This window comes from Balaenoptera physalus (genome assembly GCF_965194825.1).
Source record: "Balaenoptera physalus genome assembly, chromosome: X".
Lineage (NCBI taxonomy): Eukaryota > Metazoa > Chordata > Mammalia > Artiodactyla > Balaenopteridae > Balaenoptera > Balaenoptera physalus.
This window is the reverse complement of record NC_138903.1, coordinates 99,839,295-99,863,497: the sequence shown is the minus strand read 5'-3', so window position 1 is coordinate 99,863,497 and position 24,203 is coordinate 99,839,295. Positions and strand designations below refer to the sequence as shown.

Sequence of the window (24,203 nt, the reverse complement as noted above, 5' to 3'; positions counted from 1 at the left end):
CAGAGGAGATAAGGGCAGAGAGTCTGCAAATGACTTCTCCAGGATAGAACGGGGATGAGTCAAGGTCAATTTCCCAGTAAAAGTAAATGCTCAGGTGAACAAGATGGGGAGTGTAGTGGGCCAATGTCACTTTGCCATGGGCTTAATGGGGGCTCTAAAGCCACTTCTAAAATTTGAGTTCTCGCCTTGTCCCTAAGTGTTTTCTAACCCCTTATTTCCATTTAGATGGCCCTGTTTTCCACTCCAGTACTCTGGAAAGAAAAGCTCCCATTCAGATCCTGGGACAAGAGCCTGATGCAGAGATGGTGGAATATCTCATCTAAATGGCCTAACCAACAGCTGCAGTTTATCAGCAAGAATGCTTTTAATCATTTTTCCCTTTTGTTTGTTCTTATTTTGAGGGTGAGGACAAGGGTTGGGTGGGGGGATGTTTTTTAAAGGGACTTTTTATTGAAACAACATAGTACTTAGGTAATCCCATATGAACTCCAGTCTGTTCTGGTACACTTAGAGAGTACCTCTAAAGCCAGATCAATCAGAATGTGCTCTAAAGTTTATTGTTTGGATTTATACAAATTCTGGGACTGTTAATAGCTGGATATACATCAATGTTTTCAATGTGCTGAAACTTGTTTAGCATTTCCATATTCTGGATCATTCTTTTACCGAAGAGCACAGTATGTTTGGAAGACAGTGTGTAACATGTAGTTCAGAAGTCGAAGCCAGAGAGGATTTGGGTGTGTGCTGTTTTGTATAGTTTCCATCTAGGCAGCATCCAGAGAGAGCTCTCGCCTCGGGCGCATGAAAGGGAATAGTTTTAAGAGCTATGTAAACTGGAGAAAAGGTAGGGAGTATTGGGGTGTGGAAGGGTGCTGGAGCTAATTTTCCCTCCCAATTTCCCAGCCACCCTGGGCCAGGAGATTGTGTTTATCTTTATTTCAGTGGTGCTTTGGAAGTGGATTCTTTTGGTTCCCTCGTGGAGGTTCATACATTCATATATATACTGTGGAGTAATTTATGCATTTGGATAATTAATATATTGCTTTCAGATGCTAGGAGAGTAAATTAGCTGAGTGATGTACAACTTCTTCTCTCGTAGGGAGTTAGACCATCCGAGGCCTTGATGGAGAGTTGCATGAGGTGCTGTATGCAGACTTGTGTGGTCTGTGTGTAGCCAGGAACATAGCTCGCTTGCCTTTCCCGAGACCAACCTGCTTGGTGTTTATTTCTTCTCCAGCACAAACTCACTGGCTGTGTCACCAGTCTCAAATTGCCAATCATTTGCAAAATGAGGAAGCGTTTTTGTTGACAGGTTGAATGCTTTGAATTTCTGGTGACTACTTTGAAATAACTCATGTTGTTTTCCCAAATTCTTAGCATACGTCTTAAAAGGCATATATAACTATCACCTCCAAGGGAATAGCATCAGAAGCCCAAAGTACTATGCTGCAGTCAGGGGAGAGGGGGGCTGCAGCAGTACCCTCAGCTACCTCTTCTCACTGCCAGTGACTCCATCTTGGAATACCTTTGGAGAGCAGCAGGAAACGCACATGTGGGCAGGGACCAAGGAGGCCATGGCTCCAAGCTTTGACTTAGGTCTGCCTCCAGGGACACAGAAGGGCTGCCTATTGCCACAGGTCTCTGCCCTGTGTCGCCTCTCTGCCCTTCATTAAGGTGACAAATCCATAGACAATGTCATTAAGATCAGTTTTCAGGGGTATTGGGGGGGTGAGGGGAGTGGGGGGTATTAGGTAAGGGTGGGGGGGTAGAGGTTTGGGGATGTGTTAGTTAGAAACCAAATTCATAGAAGAGTAGGCCTGATATATTACATTGTGAGGCATAGTGGCTGGAAGGAACTTTAGCAATATAGCCATACCCCCTCATTTTAGTAATGAGGAATCTGAGACCTGGAGAGGTTAAGTGACTTTTTCAAGATCACACAACACAGCTTTCCACTCTGCCGATTACCGTGCTTAATTTGGGAAACGCTTATATACAAAAAGCCCCATTTTAAGAAAAGACACTGACACGGCCCAGGGCACATGCATTTTGGAAAATGTCCCTGGCTTGAGTAATTTGTCCAAGGTTTTGAATTCCTATCTTGCCTCTCCTGCAGTGCCTTTTGCAAGGTTTTCCCTTTCCTGATCCTTATTTCAACACTGAGTCACATGAAGCAAACATCCCCCTAAGAAATCAACCTCACTTTTCTTGCTATGGGATTGGCTATCTCGGATCATCTTACAGGGTTCCTCTGCGAGTGTAGGAATGGTATATTTACCAATATTTTTTTGGTCATTCCTAAAAGGAATTATTTTGTATGTGGTGAGGGAGAGACAGGAGGGAAGGTGATGTGATTTTTCAGCCAGTCTTGACATTTTCAAAGAATGAAGTGATCATCCTACACGAGTCCTCAGTCATCAAGTGAATCCCAAATAGAAATTAAAAGTGCAGTTGTGCTAATACTCATACTACCCTATAGTCACAGGGGAAAAAAAATCCTTCAGATAGTAGGAGCAACAAGTAGCAAACTTCAGGACTGCTACTTTCTATTCAAATAAATAAAACATAAATAAAAAGAAACCTTTCATCTACTCCTTTCATGGTTATGACACATTGCCAGAATTTCTGCTAGCTCTGGGAGCCATCGTTTTAATCACATTCTGTAAGGTGACAAATGTCATACATTCCACACTGTGGGGCAGCCATCTCTTTAGACTCATATATTTTGGGGAAAGGAGGAAGTTCTCGGCCAACTACTATTTTGAACTTTCCACAACTTCTCTGCCCCCTCACACCAGAGGCAGTTCCTTTTGGCTCAATTTTTTATCGCAGGTAATTTGCTAAAATAATATGGAACATCTAAGAGGTGGAAGAAGTCCATGTCAGTGTATTATGTTTACGAGGAGGATAGATCCAGCCTTTTCAGAAAATCTCTAATAGGTGTCATTTAAAAAATTCAGGTTTCTGGGAGAAATCTCAAGTTAGCCACCTTATCATGATTGTGTGGATGTAATAACATTTGGGGGATCTTTCTGGACTCCCATCTATCTATGCATTTTACTGGCACCTCAGGACAGGAGGGTGACCTTGTTGTCTTAACTTGTACTGCCTGGTGGTCTCTGGGGACCTTCTAAGTCAGTTGTACACCAATGTCCCATGTACAGAAAAACTTCATTAGAACAAACTTTACTTGATATAAAATTCCTATTAATTTTTTTTTTATTAAATAAAACTAGCTTGAGCTGTCTTTTAAGATCATGTATCTTGATTGCTGTTTTAATGAAGGATTTATTCTCAATGCTGCTTTTGAGCTTCAGGATGACAGGATAGCAGGAACCTGAAATATCTGCCGTCATCTGCCATAGGAAACACACCGAGAGCCCCGTCGTGCATTCTTTTTCTTGTTACACAGTTGGGTTGGGGACACCAATTGGAAAATGGAACAAACTGATTGTGCAGACTACTTTTTATGAAGAGCCTAAACACTCATAATGCGGCAGCTTCAAGTGTATACATATGCACTAACTTTTATAAATGATATTCTCACGTCTGTTAGCCATACCATCTCCTGTTATCTCAATTGCTCATTCACATATGGAATGTGTTACTTAAAATGTGTGCATTCTTACTGAACATGTTTTCAAAGGAAGGCATCAGCTATGGGCTAATTGCCACCAATTTTAGCCCGCCATGATCCTTGGAAATATAGCTTCCAAGTACCATCCATCATCAGTTGGACAAGTGTTGGGAGTTTGTTTATTTTTTTCCGGTAGCAACGATGGAGCCATCAAACCTCCTTCTGGCCTCCCTTGTGATTGATGGCATGTGTTTGTAAAATGGATAGCTGGGGTTGGCAGATGGCTAGACAGGGATCACCTTTGGTTTAAAATGTATGTGGCCCCATAATGATTGAGACCCCATTCTGTAATTGACTGAGCTAGTTCCAATAAAGTTAAGCAGGTTTGAATCCACTTTGTGCCTATCTTTTCACTGACAATAAACTTAGCTATTTTAAAATGCAATACTGTGTGGAAAATGCTTTGGTGTTTACCCAACAGAGGCTTTATTTACGCTGTGTCAGTGATTACTTTCAATTCAGTATGCAGTGAAATGGCCTTTCAAGGGCAGCATGTGGCAGAATTTGCATTTGCTTAAAGTATGGAATGTGATTATAAAGTATTAAGACAACACCACCACGGGCCACATGGTCTAATCAGTTCCTTTATATACTCGGGCAGCATATATTAAAAGCTTTGCATCTTTTTATCTCCTGGTTCCAAGGGATAAAATGATGGCCACCCAAAGCAGAGAATTCATCCTTTGGTTAGCATTTTGGAAGGCCCCTTGATGTTCCTTTTGTACCCTTGTTCTTATGCCAATTCATCAGTTTTGGTTGAGGGAGCTTGTTATTAAAAGCAAATCAAAACCACAAACAAGTTGGCTCTTTTCACTGAAAATGTTAAAGCTGCCTTTACACTGCCCTCTCTGTGCCTCCTGTTTACCACTGAGTCCCAGCCTGACCCGGGAGGATAAGATCCCCACAGGCTTTGAAATGACACTTTTCACAGTGAAATTGGGCTTGATGGGTGTTGCAGAATGGATAGGGAGAGGGTATAGAATTCATTCCATTCTAAATTTGATTTTTTTTATTAAATTGGGCTAAATTCCCTCCATATTTATGATGAGTGCTTTGAAAACTGTACGTGTGAAAGCCCACTCCTGTTTTTCAGGACAAAGAAGACAGCATTAAGTTAACCACACCTTCTTACAAAGCTTTGTGAAGCATTTCTTTCAGAAATATATTGTACCTAGTTCTTAATGAGCAGTCACTTGTGGAGAGAAAAAGCAAGCATTCCTTCAAAAGTGACAAAGATCACATCGTAGGAGCATTTCTATATATTATCCAGTGTTATAACCAATCTTCTTATCTCTGTGGTACTGCACCTCCCATCCTGTGGGCCTCCCCTGCCATGATAAGCCATCTGCTCAGTCTGTATGAGTTACACATTGCAGGAAAAAACACCTCTTGCTTCTCACCTTCTCCACCTCCATCTGATCCTGAAGGAAGGTTTTATTGGAGGAAAAAAGTGTAAGTCATTTGGTCTTAGAATAGCTTCCACATTGACTGGCAATCACTGTGGTATATGAGTGAAGACACCTGAATGACAGGACTTAGTTTCCAAAAAGAGAAATGTTCTCCAGAGCACCAAAATTTCATACCACATCCAAGTACTCACTCCTCAGATACACAATCTGGCCAAGTCCAGGGTATTTATTTTGGCTCTCATGTTTTTTCATTAGCCTATTGCCTCTATCAATGGTTTTAGTTGGTGGGAGTTGTTGAATAACTCCATATTAGATGTTGCCATTATGTACGAGGCAAAGGAGGGAATGAGTGTTGGAATGGAACAGAGAGTGTATGTGTGTGGGAAAAACTAAATTGAGCTTTGAAGGATGCACAGGTGTTAAGCTGGTGAACTAGGGGATGGGAACAAACATTCCATGCAAAAGAAATAGCATGTGCAAAGGCAATCTCACTTTGTCAGACCTGCAACCAAATGAAGACTGTTTACAAGATCAAAGTCCCTAGATAACTACTCTAAATTTTAACAACCTCTTAATGGGAACTTAAAAACTCACTCAAGTAGGTGGTAGAACATACTGGTCCAGACGTCAAAAGAACATGGAGTTCTAGTCCTAAATCTGCCGCTTAACAGATGTTTACCTTTGGACAAATCCCTTAACAGGATCAGAGAAGTTTATCAGTAAAATGGGGATAAATAGTTATCCCTGTGAACCTCATGGAGAGGGGATAAGAGAGCTTCACAAAGTGAGAATATAAAAAAATGCAAGTCAAAACGATAGGCTGGATCTATAAAGATGAAGTGGTTTATTTAACTTTTATCAAAGAAAAATTCAAACTTGCACAAAACAGAACAGTGCAAGGCACTTCCATGTCACCATTACTGGGCTTCAGCAATTCTCAACACAGGCCAAATCTTGCTTCATTTTTAGCTCCCACCCATCCATCCTATGTTATTTTGAAGCACATCCCAGACATCATAGCATTTCTTCCAAAAATATTTTTGTATGCGTAAAGATGAAATTTTTAATAGTGAAAAATTTAAAGTGCTACTCCTGGAACCAAAACGTAGAACTCACCAACCAAACAAAATGATATCACATTTGTGCTTCGTTGCTTGCAAAACTTGTTTGTTTGATACCACAACTCCTGCCTTAAACTGCAACTTAAAGTCTCAAAAATGGAGGAGTTCATTTTCCCACAATTCACATATCAAAGGGGAAGGTATTTTCTTTAAAGGCTCCCCAGTGCAGGTTCTAAGCTGTTATTTCTCTGCCACTCGTATAAAAAGCTCCGGCTCCTTTAAAGTCCCTGTCATCCAGCTGGTCCTTGTTTACTCTCATCTAACAATTTGGTCACTATCCTAAGTGCGATGATGATTTTGGCCCCCAATCACAGTTGTCCTCTCCAGGCTCAAAGGCCCAGTTAGTGCCCTGGCCCGTTAGCTCGTTGCCCTCTCCAGCTCCACAGACCCCCCACATCCATTCCACCTGAGTCCTCTGTGCCCATGGCTAACACAGACCTTGGCATCACGCAGAACCGCTCCACCGTAGAAATCACAGACACCAGTACCCCACTCTCTGGCCACAGTCTCCCACCCTCCCAGTTCTCCTACTCCTACTCTATCTGCCCTTTGACTTCTGAGAGACTTCAAAGGCCTCTGACGTCCCCATTTCCTCGTAGGCTTTTAGCCTTGACCTACCTGATCTGAACCTCACGCTCGATCACCTGAACCCTCAAATCATTCATACCCCTTAAAATGTCAATCATTCATCACAAGCCAGGAACTCATGAGTCATCCTTGACACCTCCCTCTCCTTCATAGCTGACATACGATCCATCACTGATCCTAACAAAATAAATAACAAAACCCATTCACTGCTCTCCAACTCTACTGTCAGCAACCTATTTTAAGCTATCATTATCTTTCCCTAGACTATTTCAATAGCATATTAACTGATCTGCCATGCCTGCTCTTGTTCTACTCTCTTATCTGTTTAGCACAAATATTTATATTTTTTCAGCAACAAATATAATTCATGTCACTCCCCTGCTTAAAATCTTTCAAAAGCTTCCATTGCAAAGTGAATAAAATGAGACCGTGAGAGTTAAACAACTAACCCCAAATTTTACAGTTGATGGTTGTGAAACTAAAACGCAGCTATCTTGGACTCTTATTCCAGTAGAATGATTATCATGCTTTATTCTGAGTACCTTCTTTTTCTTATGCTTATAGGACACTACTGCTATGGCATCATTATTTTCTCTGATACTAATCTAGAAGAGTACTTCCTGAAGTCCTCTCCAAACAATCTGTATCAGAATCACCTCAGGCAGGCGTTTATTCAATGCACACTCCCTGGCTTTGCCCCCAGAGAACTGACCCTGTAGTTCTAGCATAAGACGCAGGAATTTGCAATTTAACAAGCTTCCCAGGAGACTTTGATGTAGTCTGTCCTGAGACTACAGAACTTTGAGAAACATTGGCTGAAGATTTCCTGGCATTTATCTTACTTCCCTTCCCCTCTTCAGTTCCTCAAAGTCCAGTTTGAACATTAGCTATCACACACATCCTTACTTCAGTAGGCAGCCATTTTATTTTCTTCATTCACCCTTAGTACCTATGGTGAAATAGCTGCCTATTCTCCCCAGATATAACTCTTAAGTGGTTGGATTCACTGCTCTGATCAAACAAGACATGTTGGTTGCTTTTGTTATTGGTTTACATGGTTTCTAGTCCTTGAGACAACCACCAACATATTTATGATCTTGGTTAGCACATTTAGCTCCAATGACTATTCTATAATATAAAGTCACTGGATTACGATCTCTAGTGTCCCTTTTGATTCTTCTATTCCTTGATTCCGTAAGACTAAATACTACCTCCCAGGTTATAAATTCTCTCACATGGATCCAAAATTGGCTATGTGGCACAGATAAAAGACTTTAAATTCTAAATATATTGAAAATATTCTACAGGCCTAAAATCTGTTAATCAAACTTCAATTTTTTTTTCCCACTGGTTCTGCCCACACTTGACATTTTATTCCCCCATCTTGGCTATACCTACTTCGTTCTCCTACTATACATGTCATTTTCCAAAGAAGACACATCCACAAAAATAAATTTCCCAGAAAAATCTGAGAAGAGCAAAACAGAGGGAAGGAAGGATAGTTTACATTTCTTTCAAGCCATGAGTCTATGGTAATTCACATTTATCCAGTTGTAGGGGGCTGAGTCACACAAACAAGAGAGGGTAAAAGGGGAAGTAATCAAGGCGTGTGTCATGTTGCTGTAGATGGCCAAGAGAAGGATGGCATTTGCTGAGCCACCGTGATACCCATGGAACTAACTAGAGCTAGGAAAAGGGGAAAGGGAAATAAAATTTTTGTAACCTGCTAGGTGTTAAAAACTAGTTCTGTGACAAAAATGTAACATATGTATTCTTCCCAACAAGCAAAGTTAAAAGATCCAAAAAGCAAAAACAAATGTATCTTTTAAAACTCTTTTCTTTCTCTCACACCCAGGGGCTAATCCACATCTTGTGAATTGTGAAACTTAGACAGCTTGGAGGCCCTCTTTACGAAAGAGAATTTTTTTTTTAATTATAAATACACAACCAGATATTAAAGTACTTATTTAGAATGAGAAATCACAACTAACTACAAAATTTTAAAAGCTGACAAATACCACATACATAACAATAAAAAAGAAAACCAACGCAATATTTTTTTTATGCATTAACTGCCCAACACACCTCTATAATACTTTTTTCCGACACTCTTGGCTTTATATTTTTGTTGGCTTCTTCATATAACAGTGGTTTTGTAATATCGTTTCCTATCTAGAGAATAGGAAGATAATTTACTCTTTCCACTAGCATAGTTGATCAAAATGTATTATTATTGATAGTTGGAAAGCTGAAGCATGCAACTTCACACACTTGAAGTAGAACTGATACTTGTAGAACTGATTCAGGTTTGTGCTCTATACACAGAAGAATTCTGATAAATTATATTTTATGCAACTCCCATTGCAGAATAAATAAAAGTACTGTGCATAGTTGTATACATTGTATTATTGAGTACATTTCTGACAGAAGAAAACTTCCTCTGTTTTCAGGCATTAGTGAGAACCGAATACTCTGCATACCATTTTGCACACCAGGGGATTGAAGAAATTTTCCTCAGATTAGCTTCTGAATCCATACATTTCAAACCTTATTTCAGTACCCACACACTTTCAGTGCCAAGGACCGTAAGTGATAAGACCTCTGGCTTTGCACCTTTGCATTACCATGCTGGATAAGTCAGCAGAGTGAGCGCTGGAGGTATTTCTGGAAGTCATTCCTTTACCAGGGTGGTTTAGCAATGATTTATCTATACACAGGACTGACTGCAAACCACATAAATATGTCACTGAACACAAACTAAATATATCTCCCGCTGAACTTCCCCTTTGCTGGATCTCAAACATGAGAGAAAGTGTAAGGGAGGGAAATGAGAGTGGAATGAGATAGCAGTTATACAAGTCAGGGTTCTCCAAAAAAGTAAAATACAAGGGAGGGGAGAGAGGGAGGGAGGGGGAGAGAGAGAGAGAGAGAAAGAGAAAGAGAAAGAGAAAGAGAAAGACTGAGAAGTTAACAAGTTTGAAATATTGAGGCAGAGCTGCTTTTACTCTGGGAAACTTCAGTCTTTGCTCTTAAGGCCTTCAACTGATTGGTGGGAACTCCCCGTATAATGAAGGGCAACCTGCTTTACACAGTCTACTGATTTCAGTGTTAATCACATCTAAAAAAATATCTTCATAGAAACATCTAGACTGGTGTTTGACCAAACAACTGGCCACCATAGGCAAGTTGGCACATAAAATTGACAATCATAGCAGTCTTAACCAATTTTAACCAAAAGGTTAAGCTCTCCTATGTTTGTAAATATTATAGAAACACACTACCATGTGAACCCATTGCTAGGAACTCTCCTAGGGCATTGGAATTCATATCCCACATCCAAGCCATCAGTAAATCCCATCAGTTCCATCTTCAAAATATACCCAGAATCTGATCACTTCCCTTGAGTTCTGCTAGTTTCACCTTCTGTTATATCACTATCTCTTCCAGAATTTGTTCATCTCTGTTTTGTGTTCTTCATTCAGAGAGTTGGTTACCTCATTGTTTTTTAAATATATGGAGGAATTTTTGGAAACAATTTTCATCTACTCAGTGGCAAAATTGTTTATGGTGTTTTGTTTTTGTTGCACATTTCCACCTTTTAAAAGATAATATACTTTTTTTTTTTTTTAGTGTAGCCACCAGTTAGATTTTATTTTATTTTTTTTTTATTTTTTATTTTTTTTCACACACACACACTGTATTTTATTTTTACAAGAGATAAATAGACTGACACCAAGCATTGTCCATGGATGACCACAACAAAAGCAACAATGATTGCAATTACCAAACATGAAACACACTCATACTATGTCATAATATTGACAATATACTTTTTTAAAACTAAATTTATTTATTTTTGGCTGCATTGGGTCTTAATTGCTGCATGCAGGCTTTAGTTGAGTCAAGTGGGGGATACTCTTCATTGCGGTGTGTGGCCTTCTCATTGCGGTGGCTTCTCTTGTTGTGAAGCATGGGCTCTAGGCACGTGGGTTTCAGTAGTTGTGGCACACGGGCTCAGTAGTTGTGGCACGCGGGCTCTAGAACACAGGCTCAGTAGTTGTGGCGCACAGGCTTAGTTGCTCCACGGCATGTGGGATCTTCCCAGACCAGGGCTCGAACCCATGTCCCCTGCATTGGCAGGCGGATTCTTAACCACTGTGCCACCAGGGAAGCCCAGATAATATACTTTTATCAATACTATGTCAGTTCCCTTTTTATTATCCATCCTTGAATGATTTGGATTATCCTGTCTCAGCTATTTGCAGGAGATTCCAGGGATGGAAAATGGGCCAGAGTAGCCTTCCATGTTTCACTACCCCAAAGCTCTATCCCCTGCAGGCAAAGAGATGGATATCTTACAGCAAATATGGCTCCTCTGTGAGGTTCTTTCTCTAGTCTCATTTTGTCAGCTTCTCTGAGTCAAACGTAGTCTAGGAGGATATCTGCCCCTGCTGTACTCATCCTAGTCCTTGGACCTGTTGTTGCCAACTAGGGAATTAGCTTTCATACCTCAGGATGTACCGGTCACCTTCAGGAAGTATACTTTTGTTGAAGCTTCCTAAGATCTTCTGTGTTCTTTCTACACTCTCAGTGCTTCTTCACTTCCCATGCCTTCTTCCCATTCCTCCCCTATCTCAAATACTTTCGGCAGCTGCAGTTTGGAGTCTGGAGATTATATCTGTCTTGGTAGATAAGTGGAGCTTGGAGAGTTTTTTTCCATTCTCCTTGTTGTTCTTGCATAATTTCCAGGAAGTGAAAGGGAAAATGCTGACCTATGCAGACATATTGATACTGTAAATGACCCTATTTTTGTTCATTATTATATCCTCAGAGCCTAGAATACTGCCTGATATAAAGTAGGTGCTCACTAAATTTTTTTTTTGGATAAATGAATGAATGAATGAAACTGCATTCTCCATTCCTGTAACTGAGCTGTTGTGGTTGCTGAAGAAAGATAATGAAAAGATAAAGAAAAATTGGTGCCACTACACAGCCAGAGGCTCGAATTCCAGCTGAGAACTTGTTTTTGCCCTCGGCCAGTTTCCTGTTCCCCTCAGGAAGTATTCCACACATAGCACTCTTCTCCCGAAGCCTGCAATTACACGCCTGCCTCCCTCCCTCACAGATAGCCTCAACTCCCACTTCAGTGTGAAAGCAGAGTTTTCATTTGGGAACCCAAGGTTATTATTAAAAATATATAACAATAGGTATAGGGATGTATTGTGCAACCTGATAAAGATAATGAACACTGCTGTGTGTTATATATGAAAGTTGTTAAGAGAGGAAATCCAAAGAGTTCTCATCACAAGGAAAACTATTTTTTCTATTTCTTTAATGTTGTATCTGTATGAAAAGATGGATGTTCACTAAACCTATTGTGGTAATCGTTTCATGATGTATGTAAGTGAAATCATTATGTTGTACACCTTAAACTTACACAGTGCTGTATGTCAATTATATCTCACTGAATCTGGAAGAAAATATATAACAATAGGTAAAGGACTACCCCTGCCCACTCAGAAAGCACTTCAGCTTTAACAGGTGATGTCACCATGTTGGTGTTAACCAGGTCAAAATCAGCCTCAGGATCAATTTCAACTCCCAGCCCTCTCCAACAGCAGACTTATCGACAGCTCCGCTCAGCTCACCATTTTCCTTTAGTCTCTGTGGATAAGGCATCCTTCTTCCAGATCAAGATCAATCCCATCATCTCCACCTTTGCTCTGGACTTCATCCTTATCTCCTCAAGCACTTTGGTCCACCCACGAAATCCCCTCTTTTCCCTTATCAGTTCCTCCTCCCCTTTAATTAAAGTGCTCAAGCTGCAGGTTCATCTCTTGCTTTACAAACTAGGGCACAGGTGGGGAAGAAGCTGGGATTCAGAAACTAACAGAATGAGGAGAGTGCCCTAATGCAGAGCCTCAGTGATTGGAATTTGGAATGGAGGAGGCTGGCCACTTGAGTGCTTCTGGCCTCAAGCGTCTGTTGCTCTGGAAACTGGGAAAGGGCTGAGTCCTTGGGGGGTAAATCAGTGGGCCCAGCTGTCGGAGAGCCAGGGCAGGCAGAGCCAGAGCCAGGGAAGCTTAGGATGGGGTGGCTGATGATACCAGGTGCCTTCAAATATTTGGAAGTTTGTCAAGTGAAAAGGAAAATTTATATTGTGTGGCCCCAGGGCTAGGTCTAAGAGCAAAGGGGTGCAAGCAAAGGAGATACAAGGTAAGGAAGAGCTTTGTACCAGAACTATCTGGAAAATAAAATGAGATAAGCTACTTAGAAGATAATTAGATCCTCATCACTAGAGCAGTACAGTTCAGAAGCCAAATGATCACTAACAGGCATTCATCAAACGGCATTATTTATTTATTCAGGAGACTCCTTCAGGGTGGGGACACATGATTTATTTTTGTATTCTCAGCATTAGGCCCAGTGCCTGGTTCAACGCCTGTTACACAGTAGGTGCTCAATCAGTGTTAGTTATTCATGATAAAAATAATGGTAAGTTCTCAGTGAATATTTCATAAAATGAATGCATTAAAATGAGCATCATGAGAATGAGAAGACAAAATGACTTTTCCTAAAGTGATATTCTGGTGGTTGTCATAAAGATGAAATAAAATAGTATATGTGAGAGCACTTTGCAAACTGTAAAGTGCTATACCAACAGTTAAGTATTTTCAATGATTTCATTCTCTTGGCCCAGCCCTATGCTAAGCCTTGTGGGCAATTTGATAATATACAAACCTAGGTCTCTGATTTTGAGAAACTCACAATTCAAGGAGACCAGATAAATGTATATGAAAGAATAGGAAAGAAATTCAGTGTTAAATTGTGTGGTGCTGTCCTCATAACAGCACTTTGGTGCCCAGGGGGCCAGTGTGGCCCTGTTAACTTATCAACGACTGCTTACATTCTTTAAGAGTGCAGTATCGGTTTCAACTTGGTCTGTGACCTTGGACACTGTCATAGGTCATTTGTACTTGTTTCCTCATCTGTCAAATGGGACTAATAACTCCTGACTTACTTTGATCAAATAGGTAACGTACCAGAATGTACTTAGTCAAAGTAAACCACACTCTACAAATGCAATTATGATCATCATTATGCAAGCCTTTCATGTCTCTGCTCTTGTGAAACCTAGTTAGTATTCATTTTTCTTACTTATCATGCTGATAATTGGTACCCAATATATCCAACTTCCCCTTCTCCTTAGAGGGAGAATAATTGAGCCTTAGAGAGTATAAATGCTCTGGGGTCCCTGTTGAAATGGGGGTTAAAGCCGATACGTCTTGGCAGAGTGTACACATCTGGCCGTCAGGGATGGCCACAGGGTGGTGCGTGGGGGGGTGGGATTTGGGGAGTGCAGACTGACCAGCAGCTTGGTGTCAGTTGAGTTTGGGCTCCTTCCCTCATCTGATATGTGCTTTTCTTTCCCGGTTGAGCCTTTCCAGAAGGTGCTTGCAGGCCGGTCTAGGTGTCTCTTTGCAGTTTTCCTACACTGCCTTCTTGCTATGGACTGAATTGTGTCCCGCGCCATCCCCAAATTCATATGTTAAAACCCTAACCCCCAATATCTGGCGATAGGACTTTTCGGAAGCAATTCAAGTTGAATGAGGTCATAAGAATGGGATCCTAATCTGATCAAATTTGTGGCTTTACAAAAAGAGGAAGAGAGAGAAATGTCTCTTCCCATGGGCGAACACTGAGGAGAGGCCATGTGAGCACACAGTGACAAGGGGGCTGTCCACAAGCTAGGAAGAGAGCTCTCACCAGAAACTAAACCCGGCTGAACCTTGCTCTTGGACTTCCCAGCCTCCAGAACTGTGAGAAAATAAATGTCTGCTGTTGAAGCCACCCAGTCTATGGTATTTGTTATGGTATTTGGTAGTCCGTGCTGACGAAGATACTTGCCAACACACTTCAGGCACATGCAGATGTGCACACAGCGGCCATGGAGGGAAGGGCTACAAATCAAGAGGAAACTCCACCCTGATCTGAGGCCCCTAAACGTGGGAAGCAGTGGTGTGCGGTGTGTGAATGAGTGGTGCCCGCCTTCCCAGACAAGGAGCACCACAACTGTTTTCCAGCAGGGGGTCGTTTGTGTTTTAAACTAAAGCCACATTTCTGAGCAAATCCCTGAATCCTTTCGTGGTACCATTGTCTCAACTGAACCCTGAGAGGCTGAGTTGTTGAAGCAAGGAACAGTCTGTTTCTTTTTTTAGTGGTCAAGTTCTGTAGAGGCCTTCTGTAGCAGATGGGATTATTTCTGCACCTTCTTTTGCTGTGCTTTCCACCCCCCCTTGTTTCTTTAGAACTAGAAATATTAAAAATTGAAGTCGATTTACAAATTAAACTCTTTTTCTTTTTCTTTCATTTTTAAAGAAAACAAAATTGCTGCTTCTGATTCTGTGCTCCATTTAACAGATCTATTTATTTCCAGGCACCCAAAGGAACAGTGGCTCCTTCAGACTATATCACTTTAGCAGTCAATGCATCAAGATGGAATGAAAAACCACAGGCTTGGGGACTGCTTCCTGCACAGGCTTCACCAAGCTTGCTCTACCAAGCTGCCCAGGAAAACATTTGGTTTCCAGATGCTATGTATGACAGGGCCCTTGTTCTCTCTCAAGGTCCATGTGACCTGAGCTATGGATGCCTCTGGGATATGGTCAGAGCTACTTGCTGTAGACAGTTTTCCAAGTAAGTATGTAAAAGTTAAGACAACAGGACAGGTAGGTGATAGAGCCTAGGAAGGATTCAGTGACATCTACTGGTCAATCTTGACTACCCTTAAGGCACTGCTTTAGAGTAAGGGCAGATTTTTAAAAGTGCAAGGCCCTGGACCTCTGTTCCCGGAGGATATGATTGAGTAGTTCTGTTAAAGGACCTGGGTATCTGCATATTTAATAAACTCCCAAGTTACTCTGATGCACAGTCAGGATTGAAAACCCTTGCCTTCGAGGGCCTCCAAAATTAACAGGTGGACATATCCACAAAAGCCAACCTCAGCTTTCCTTAGCTAGATCAGTTGCAGACCCTCAGGCTGCCATGATTTGAAAAAAGGAAGCTTTTTCGTTCTGATGCTTTATATGTAAGGCAAAATGAATGATCTGTCATGTTTTCTTTCAAATGAAGGACTATGAGGCAGCACATTGAGCCAAATGAAATGGAATATGCCATTTGCATGTTGCTATTTAAGTGCCATTTATTAAATATTTATTAAGTCCCCAGAGTGGGCAAGAAGGAATTTTCCATTCTACTGTTTGGTCAGAAAAATTGGTCCAACCTGCTGATATTATATCAGCCCCAGAACGTCAACCCAATTTTTCATTTTTCTGTTTGTTTATTTATTCATATTTTTCTTCAGACCCATTCATTCATTTATTCATTGACTCATCAGACCATGCTCCAGAGACTATACAGGCTTTGGGGATATATTGAAAAAGTCAATTCTCTGCCTTTAAGGACACTAATGATTTTTTAACATCTTTATTGGAGTATAATTGCTTTACATTGCTGTGTTAGTTGCTGCTGTATAACAAAGTGAATCAGCTATACATATACATATATCCCCATATCCCCTCCCTCTTGCATCTCCCTCCCACTCTCCCCCCACCCCTCTAGGTGGTCACAAAGCACAGAGCTGATCTCCCTGTGCTATGTGGCTGCTTCCCACTAGCTATCTATTTTACATTTGGTAGTGTATATATGTCCATGCCACTCTCTCACTTTGTTCCATCTTACCCTTCCCCCTCCCCGTGTCCTCAAGTCCATTCTCTACGAAGGACACTAATGATTTTTAAAAAAACAGTAGCCATCTGGCACAGATGTTACCAAAACAAAGATGCATATAGGGTGGTCCATACACATGGTCAGAAGAGGCAAGGGCCTCAAGGGAATCATAACCCAACAGTTATGTAGGCACTGTTCTAAAAGTTTTACATCTATTAACTCATTTCATCTTCAAAATAATTTTAAGAAATAGATACTATTATTATCCCATTTAATAGATGAAGAAACTGAGACACAGAAAGATTACATACTTTGCCTAAGATCACTCAGTTATCAAGAGGCAGAGCTAGAAGTCAAAGTCCTTTTCGTAACCACTTTTCTATATTCCGTTCTCTTTGATATCTGAAATCACCATTAGAGTCATTGTTTTTATTCACTATAACAATCAACAATGGTAGTATTTATTAAAGACTTAATATGTATCAAGTTCTGTTCTACGCATTCGCAAATATTGCTTATCTCATTTAACGTTTACAATAACTATCCTTATTTTACAGAGAGGAAGCTGAGAATCAGAGAGGTTAATTCACTTGTTCAAGGTCAAATGGCGAGTAAGTGGCAGAGCTTCGATTTGAAACAAGTTCTGGCTGAAGAGCCCATACTGCCTTCCCCAAAGTGGTGACAGAATTATGGAAATGTGACACCAAGAGAGCTGTGGTCAAGAGCACACACTCTGGAGCCAGAATGCCTGAGTTTGAATCTCTACCACCCACGAGCTGTTGTGACTGTGATTTAGACCCATAGTATTTTCATCTAGAACATGAGGATTATTGTAGTACCTATCTCATAGAGCCGTCATGAAGATTACCTGTGTTAATATAAGAAAACACTTAGAAGAATGCCTGTCACATGGTAAGCACTATATAAGTATTGTCTATTACTAGTATTATTTTTTGACAAGAAGTAGCCACCAGCCATCTCAGTGCGAATGTCTATCAGATGTTAGCTAGCTTGTCACCTAGCAAAGCTCTGACAAGCTGTGCTACAGGATTTGTTGGGGGGAGGGTAGTATGGGGAAGGGCATTCTAGGCAAAGGCACGAAGGTCAGAAATAGCTTGATGTGTTTGGAGTTGAGGAATGAAAGGTGCTCAAGACAACTAGGGCAGGATGTATTTGAAGAAGAGTGTGCAAAGCAGAAGTCACATCATACGGAGTCTTACATGCCACACAGGGATTTAGACTTGACTTTCTGCAGAGTTATAGGTTTTAAAGCAGGAAAGGGACACAACCTGCTCTTCAATTTAGAAAAATCACTCTGGCAGTCTGGTGGATGGATTGAAAGGGGTAGACTTGAAGCAGATTGTTCCCATAGTTGCTTTTTTTGCTTTTTTGATGAGTAATAATGAGTGCCTAAACCAGGGCAAATAGTAGAAATAAGAATGGAGAGGAGGGGTGGATTTCAGAGATAATTAGGAGGTGACATTCATAGGACAGAGTGAGTGATTGAATGTGGTGAGGGAGGTATAGTGGGAGGAATCTAAGATGACTCCCAGGTTCCTGACCTGGGTGTCTTGGAGAACAGAGGTGCCATGCAGTAAGTGTACATAGGGAGAGAAGAAGGTTTGAAGGGAGGGAGTAGAGATAATTGATTTATTTTGGGACCTGTTGATTTGAGGTGCCTTTGGGGTAGCCAAGCTAAGATGACCAGCAGGCAGATGAATATATGGGTCTGAAGCTCAGGAGAGAAATCTAGACTAGAGATAAAGATTTTTTGATTCATCAAGAAGAGTGTATACAGTGTGAAGAGAAAAGGAACAAAGAAAGAATCTGGGGTCACAGCAGCATGTAAAGGGTTGACACAAGAAGAAGGGTTAGTAATGGAGCCTGGGATAGAACAGACTGAGAGGAAAAAAGAGAACCAAGAGAAAAGGTTTCTCTTGGGAATTGGGCTGAAATTTTGCTTGCATTTAGGTGGTATTTGTCTATAGTACATGGAAATGTTGAAATTCTTCGCTGCCAATCATCCCTTTCCCCTTATGAGATTCCCAAGGGAAAGATTTTCAAAGAACAGTAGCCAAATGGAGGACAAAACATCACTTTAATAGAAAAGCTGAAAATTCAATACATGGTTCTCTAGGAAAGTTGGGTTGGAGTACATAACTTAGGTCAGAGGCTTAAGTAGGGCTTCCAACTCCTTCTAGAACCTATCCCTCTCTGGGTAGAATCTGAAGGATGCTGCGAGAACAACAGAGCCAAGGGTAAATTCAATGACCCCTTTATCTACCCAGATGCCTGAAAGAGTGGCAACAGGAGAGAGAACCCCAGGTTAATGGGAGAGAGATAATGGACGAGAGCACAAGAGGAGCCACAGAAAGAAATAGTAAAACAGGCCAGAGATGGAGGAGAAAGTGTGGAGAGCTCCAAGAATAGAGTGGTCACCGGTGTGTAAGGTCACAAGAGAAGTCACATAGATAAGGCAGCAGAGGGGCATTCTAGACTTCTCTCCTCATTTTCATGTCCAGTCCTCACCCCCAAACCCTGCAGCATCTGTGGTGGAGCCAGATATCTTTTTTTTTTTTTTCTTTGGCCACGGGGTGGCATGTGGGATATTAGTTTCCCGACCAGGGATCGAACCGGCGCCCCCTGAAGTGGAAGCGCGGAGTCAACCACTGGACCACAGGGAAGTCCCAAGAATCAATGTGTTTCACATGGTAGGTGGCATGTAGATGAGAGGCCTCCTTTCCCCAGTTAGAACATGTAATCATGCATATCAGCTGGGAAAATATGGTCATGGCTATAAGAAAGGCAAGACTGGCTTGGGAACATAATTTTGGATGGATAGAGGTGGGATACTACTCAGACCTGGCTTTATAAACAGACTCCACTCTCTGTGAAGTCCCAAAGGTAAGGCAAGAATAAAGAACCCAGAAAAAGATATCCATCTGAAACCAATCAGGCAGAAGAAAGGTGGAGCCAGACAACGACCCGAATCAAGCAGCCTCTCTTGTTAACTTCTTTGGCTTTCCTCCTTCTGATAAATGGCATGACTCTTCCCCAGATCTTAGGGGACTTCAAGTGGGCAAACATCCGAGAGAGCGAGAGCGAGAGTGAGAGAGAGAGAGACCAGCCAACCCTTATGAAAAATATACCAAGAATGAAAAGCTGTTAAAATGATTAAGTAGTCAACCTAACTAATTTGAACTAGAATGAGTCCAAAGGGTAGGTATGTGTGGAGCCAGGGATGGGGAGAAGAAGACTTTCTGAGGAAGGCATGATTCAACCTGGGCTGGAGTTTATAAAATGGGTACATGACAGAACATACCTTATGGCTAGCAATGCATCCTAGGGACCCTGTGAGAATTCACTAGGGTACCAGGTGGAGGAACATATGAGCAAGTACCAAAAGATGTCCCCTCACTTCCATGTGGAGATGAAAATGAGAATACTTCCTGATTTAGAGTGAATGTGTGTGTCCCCCCAAAATTCATATGTTGAAATCCTAACTCCCCAATGTGATGGTATTAGGAAGTGAAGCCCTTGGGAAGTGATAAGGTCATGAGGGTGGAGCACTCATGAATAGGATTAGTGCCTTATAAAAGTGGCCTCAGAGAGAGCCCTCATCCCTTCCACCATGTGGAGAAAGACACAGAGAGAAGGCACTGTCTATTGAACTTGAAAGTAGACCCTCACCAGACACTGAATCTGCCAGCCCCTTAATCTTGTACTACCCAGCGCCCAGAACTGTGAGAAATACATTTCTGTTGTTTAAAAGCTACCCAGTCTATGGTATTTTGTTATAGCAGCCCAAATAGACTAAGATACTTTCCTTCTAGCTAACTTAAAAAAAATCTTGGTTCTAATTATCAAAACAATACAAGCTCACTGTAGAAATATAACAAGCATGGTACAGAAAAGTGTTATAAAGCAGATGAAAAACATTCCTGATTATTCCTCTGTCTAGATGCAGCCACTGTTCATGCTTTAGTTCAGTTTTATTACAGTGCCTTTAAAACACCTCTAGATAATTGAGAATTGTATATATAATTTCTACCTTGCTTTTTTTCCCCACTTGATATTAAAATTTTCTCTATATCATTTTGCAAACAAGCATTTTGCAAACCAGCAGGGTTGAGCATTTAGACATTCTCAAAGGTTTTGCTATTATGAATACTGTTCCAACTGATATTTTTATTCATAAATATATACGTTTAAAATTCTTTCCTTAGGAAAAATATAACTAGGAGGTGCACTACAGGGTCGAATGGTTATGCTATTTTTAAGCTCTTGCTACATATTTTTGTCTGATTTTTAAGATCTATATGAGGACCTTCATAAGGGTTTTCATAATCTTATTTTTTTCATTATCTTTATTATTTTTACTCATTTAACAAACATTTACTAGCACTATATGTCAAAGCTCTGAGGTGGATAACAAAGAACTTAAAGAGACAAACTCTGTTCTTTGGAGCTTGCAACTTATCCAAAAAGACAAGATCCAAACACATAAAAGTTTACCAAATTCTATTGGTAAGGATATCGCCTACAGCAGATAGAATGCAAAAGTTCGCCAAAAAGTATAAAGAAGGATATTCCCTGCAACTTTGTAATTGCAAAAAAAAATAAAATAGATAAACCCGAAATACCCACACAAAACTAATCAAAACCAAAACCCAGAACCTGGATATTACCAAAATGTCAACCAGTAGGGGACTTGATAAGTAAATATTGGTGCAACCATACATTGGAATATTGGGGGATAGCGAAAAGAAAAAGTTAGATCTGTATCGGCTGACGTTAAAAATTCCCTAATATAAGTTATTCAGGAGAAAGGGAAGCAAGGGCAGAACAGTATGTATATAGTACCCTCTGTGTGTGTGTGTGTGTGTGTGTGTGTGTGAGAGAGAGAGAGAGAGAGAGAGAGAGAGAGAGAGAGAGAGAGAGAGAGAGAGGGAGAGAGAGAGAGGGAGAGAGAGAGAGGGAGAGAGAGAGAGGGAGAGAGAGAGAGGGAGAGAGAGAGAGGGAGAGAGAGAGAGACTATGAATACAAAGACAATCCCTTATCTGCTCTTCCTTAATCCTAAAACCTCTGAAAACAGAACACTTTTTTTTCCCCAAAACTTGGCACAAATTCGTTTGGGGAAAAACCTGATATTAACTGACATGTGGCTATTTGTAATCTTCATTTATCTCAAAATAGTGTGACAAATTTTAATGTGTTTGATTAATATTGAACATGTCTAATCTGTCTTTGCTCTCCCAAACCCCACTGTGGGAGTGACATGTGAAATGTCACAAGCACTATCTCACCATGTTACAATCTTAAAAATTTTGAATTCCAACATACTTCTGGCCTCAAGGGTTTAGGATAAAGGATTATGCTCTGTAATATAGATATACATATGTATGCTGGTATATGTTGCTTTCTTTTTTTTATGGACAATACCATATGTAATATTTTATAGTTAACTTGGGGAAAGAGACTAGGGATGGTTGGGAAAGAATTTTGCTTTTCATTTGGTACCTTTCCATAGTTTGAATTTTCTAACCTTTATATGGGTATTACTTTTACAAAAAAAAGTCAACAGTGTTAGAAAGGGGAAGATTATGGTTCATTCTTGTTTTCTTCTTTGCATCTCTCCATACTTAAAATCAATATGAAAGTAATGAAATTTTAAAACAGAAGCGTATTTAAAACTATAAAAATAAGGGTAGCTAAAATGAGAGAGCAGTCTATGATAAGATTTAGGAGGTGACATCCCAAGAGCCATACACATTCCGAAGCGTGAGTGATCTCTATAGCCTAAGAGAGCTATGGAGAGCCTTCATGGAGGTGATGGAGCTTAAGTTAAACTTTGCATATATGTAGGATTTGGTTGGTAGAGATTATATGGAGTTCAGATGGGGAAAGCGGACCACATAAAGGCAAGAAAGTGAGACTGAGTTCCTGTAATCTAGAAATTTGGGAGATTGAGTAAAGTGAGGGACACCACCTACCCAGAAGGTACAAAGGACAGAGGAGTGAAAGGGTGGCTCCATTTCCCACTTGTATTTGACTCTGAGTGTTCTCCCACCAAACTGGGAGGTAGAAAGTTACAATCTGTCTCCTACTCTCAGCCATCCCCAACCCACCATTTACTTCCTTTCTCCCACTCCTTTCACAGGCCTCTCATTAAATAGCCTCTTTTAAAAATTCTCAGGATGCCAGCTGATGCTCTATAAACAGTTACCACTGACATTTCTGTGCATATTAAAGATATGCACGGAATCATTTTGGGAAGAGAAAAGCCTTTGGAAATCAGCTAGTCCACGTCCCCCCCCCCATACTAGGAAGAGACTATGAGGTCATGAGAGGTGAAGCATCTTGCTAAGTTACGTAGCCCACTAATGCAGTTTCACATAAAACCCAGTCTTCCACCTTACAGACCAGTTTTAGCCTACTCTTTTTCCCTTTGTGTTTACTGGTGGTACATTTGTTTCCCAGACTAGCCTGTGATCTACTAAGGCTCCAGCATGTTATTTACGTCCAGAAAAGGTGAAACAAACATAAAAGCTAGGGAACCGGTGGTCACTAGAGAAGCATCATGCTTGTGTAGATGGGAGTCTGAGTACTAGCGAGTTACCATAGCAACATCTGGGCATGCATTTCAGGCTCAAGGGAGAAGATAGAATTCTCACATACTGCCTGGCCTCTCATTCTTGTCAAGATGGGATTCGACACTCCAAGAGAATGGGCCTCCAACTGTCAAGTGTTAGGGGTGGGGGAGGGCAGGGTGGGGTGATAAGAAGGTGGACACTCTCTTTTCTTCCTGTTTGCAATGTCCTCATTTTTGAAGGTGAAGGAAGGGAAGGAAGGAAGGAAGGAAGAAAAGGAAGAAAGGGAGGGAGGGAGGCAGGGAGGGAGGCAGGGAGGGAGGGAGAGGAGAAGCTTTTCTTTTCATTGGTATTTTGCTTGCAATATAAAATACTGTGCTGCATTAACCCTTCCTGGCCTGGAAAAATTTGTTCTGGCTGTAGCTGCTTCCTTAGAAATCCAACTCTCCTTACTCCTTTCTCCTGATTCCACCAACAGTCTGACATGGCTGAGAGACTCACAAGCTTTTGTGGCAAAAATAAATACTAGTTTCCTTAAGGGCTCTCCCCACCTGGGGCAAAACCCAAGAGTCATGGTCAGCAGCAAAGCAAGGAATTTAAATGAGGGCAGGAATGGGGGTGGGGTAAGGTTCTGGCATGGATTTGAATTGCTTTTGGATCCTAAGGTAGCGGATAGCCCTACTTTAAGGTAGGGAATAGATCCACTTTGGCTCAGACTTCACAAGGCTTACTCTCCTGACCTGGCCTACACACCTTGCTAAATCTCAGTGGGGGTGCGATTTTGTCCTTGGAAACTGAGGGTCTATCATGTGGCCATGGAGCCCATGGTGGGGGGAGCCCGGAGGGATGATTTAGAAAGCATGATCATCTAAAGTGGATAGACTAGGGCAGAAAAACAAAAGATTGCTACTTTTGGATTTTGGTGGCTGTTCCAGGACCAAGGCTCAATTGCTCAATCTGTGAGGTGGGAAGGATAATGCTATCAGCCTGAGTTCCTATCTTTCTCCATCATTGGCCTCTGGACCAATCAGGACAGTCTTTTCCCTTTACACGTGCCAGGCTCATTTCCACCTTCCATTTCCTTGATTTCCTCTACTTGGATTTCTCCCTCCTCTTCCCCTTTGCTTAG

The 24,203-nt window shown here is 41.2% G+C and overlaps 1 protein-coding gene across 3 annotated transcripts in view; it reads left to right on the top strand.

Moving 5' to 3' along the window:
* AMOT (angiomotin) overlaps positions 1–4,022 on the top strand; it is a 62,359-nt gene extending 58,337 nt beyond the window's left edge. For all 3 annotated transcript variants that reach the window (XM_082446126.1, XM_082446124.1, XM_082446125.1), the window contains one exon: positions 226–4,022. In XM_082446126.1, the coding sequence (XP_082302252.1) occupies positions 226–323 (98 nt within the window). In that variant the 3' untranslated portion in view covers positions 324–4,022. The remainder of the gene's footprint in view (positions 1–225) is intronic.
* Positions 4,023–24,203: the final 20,181 nt, after the last annotated feature.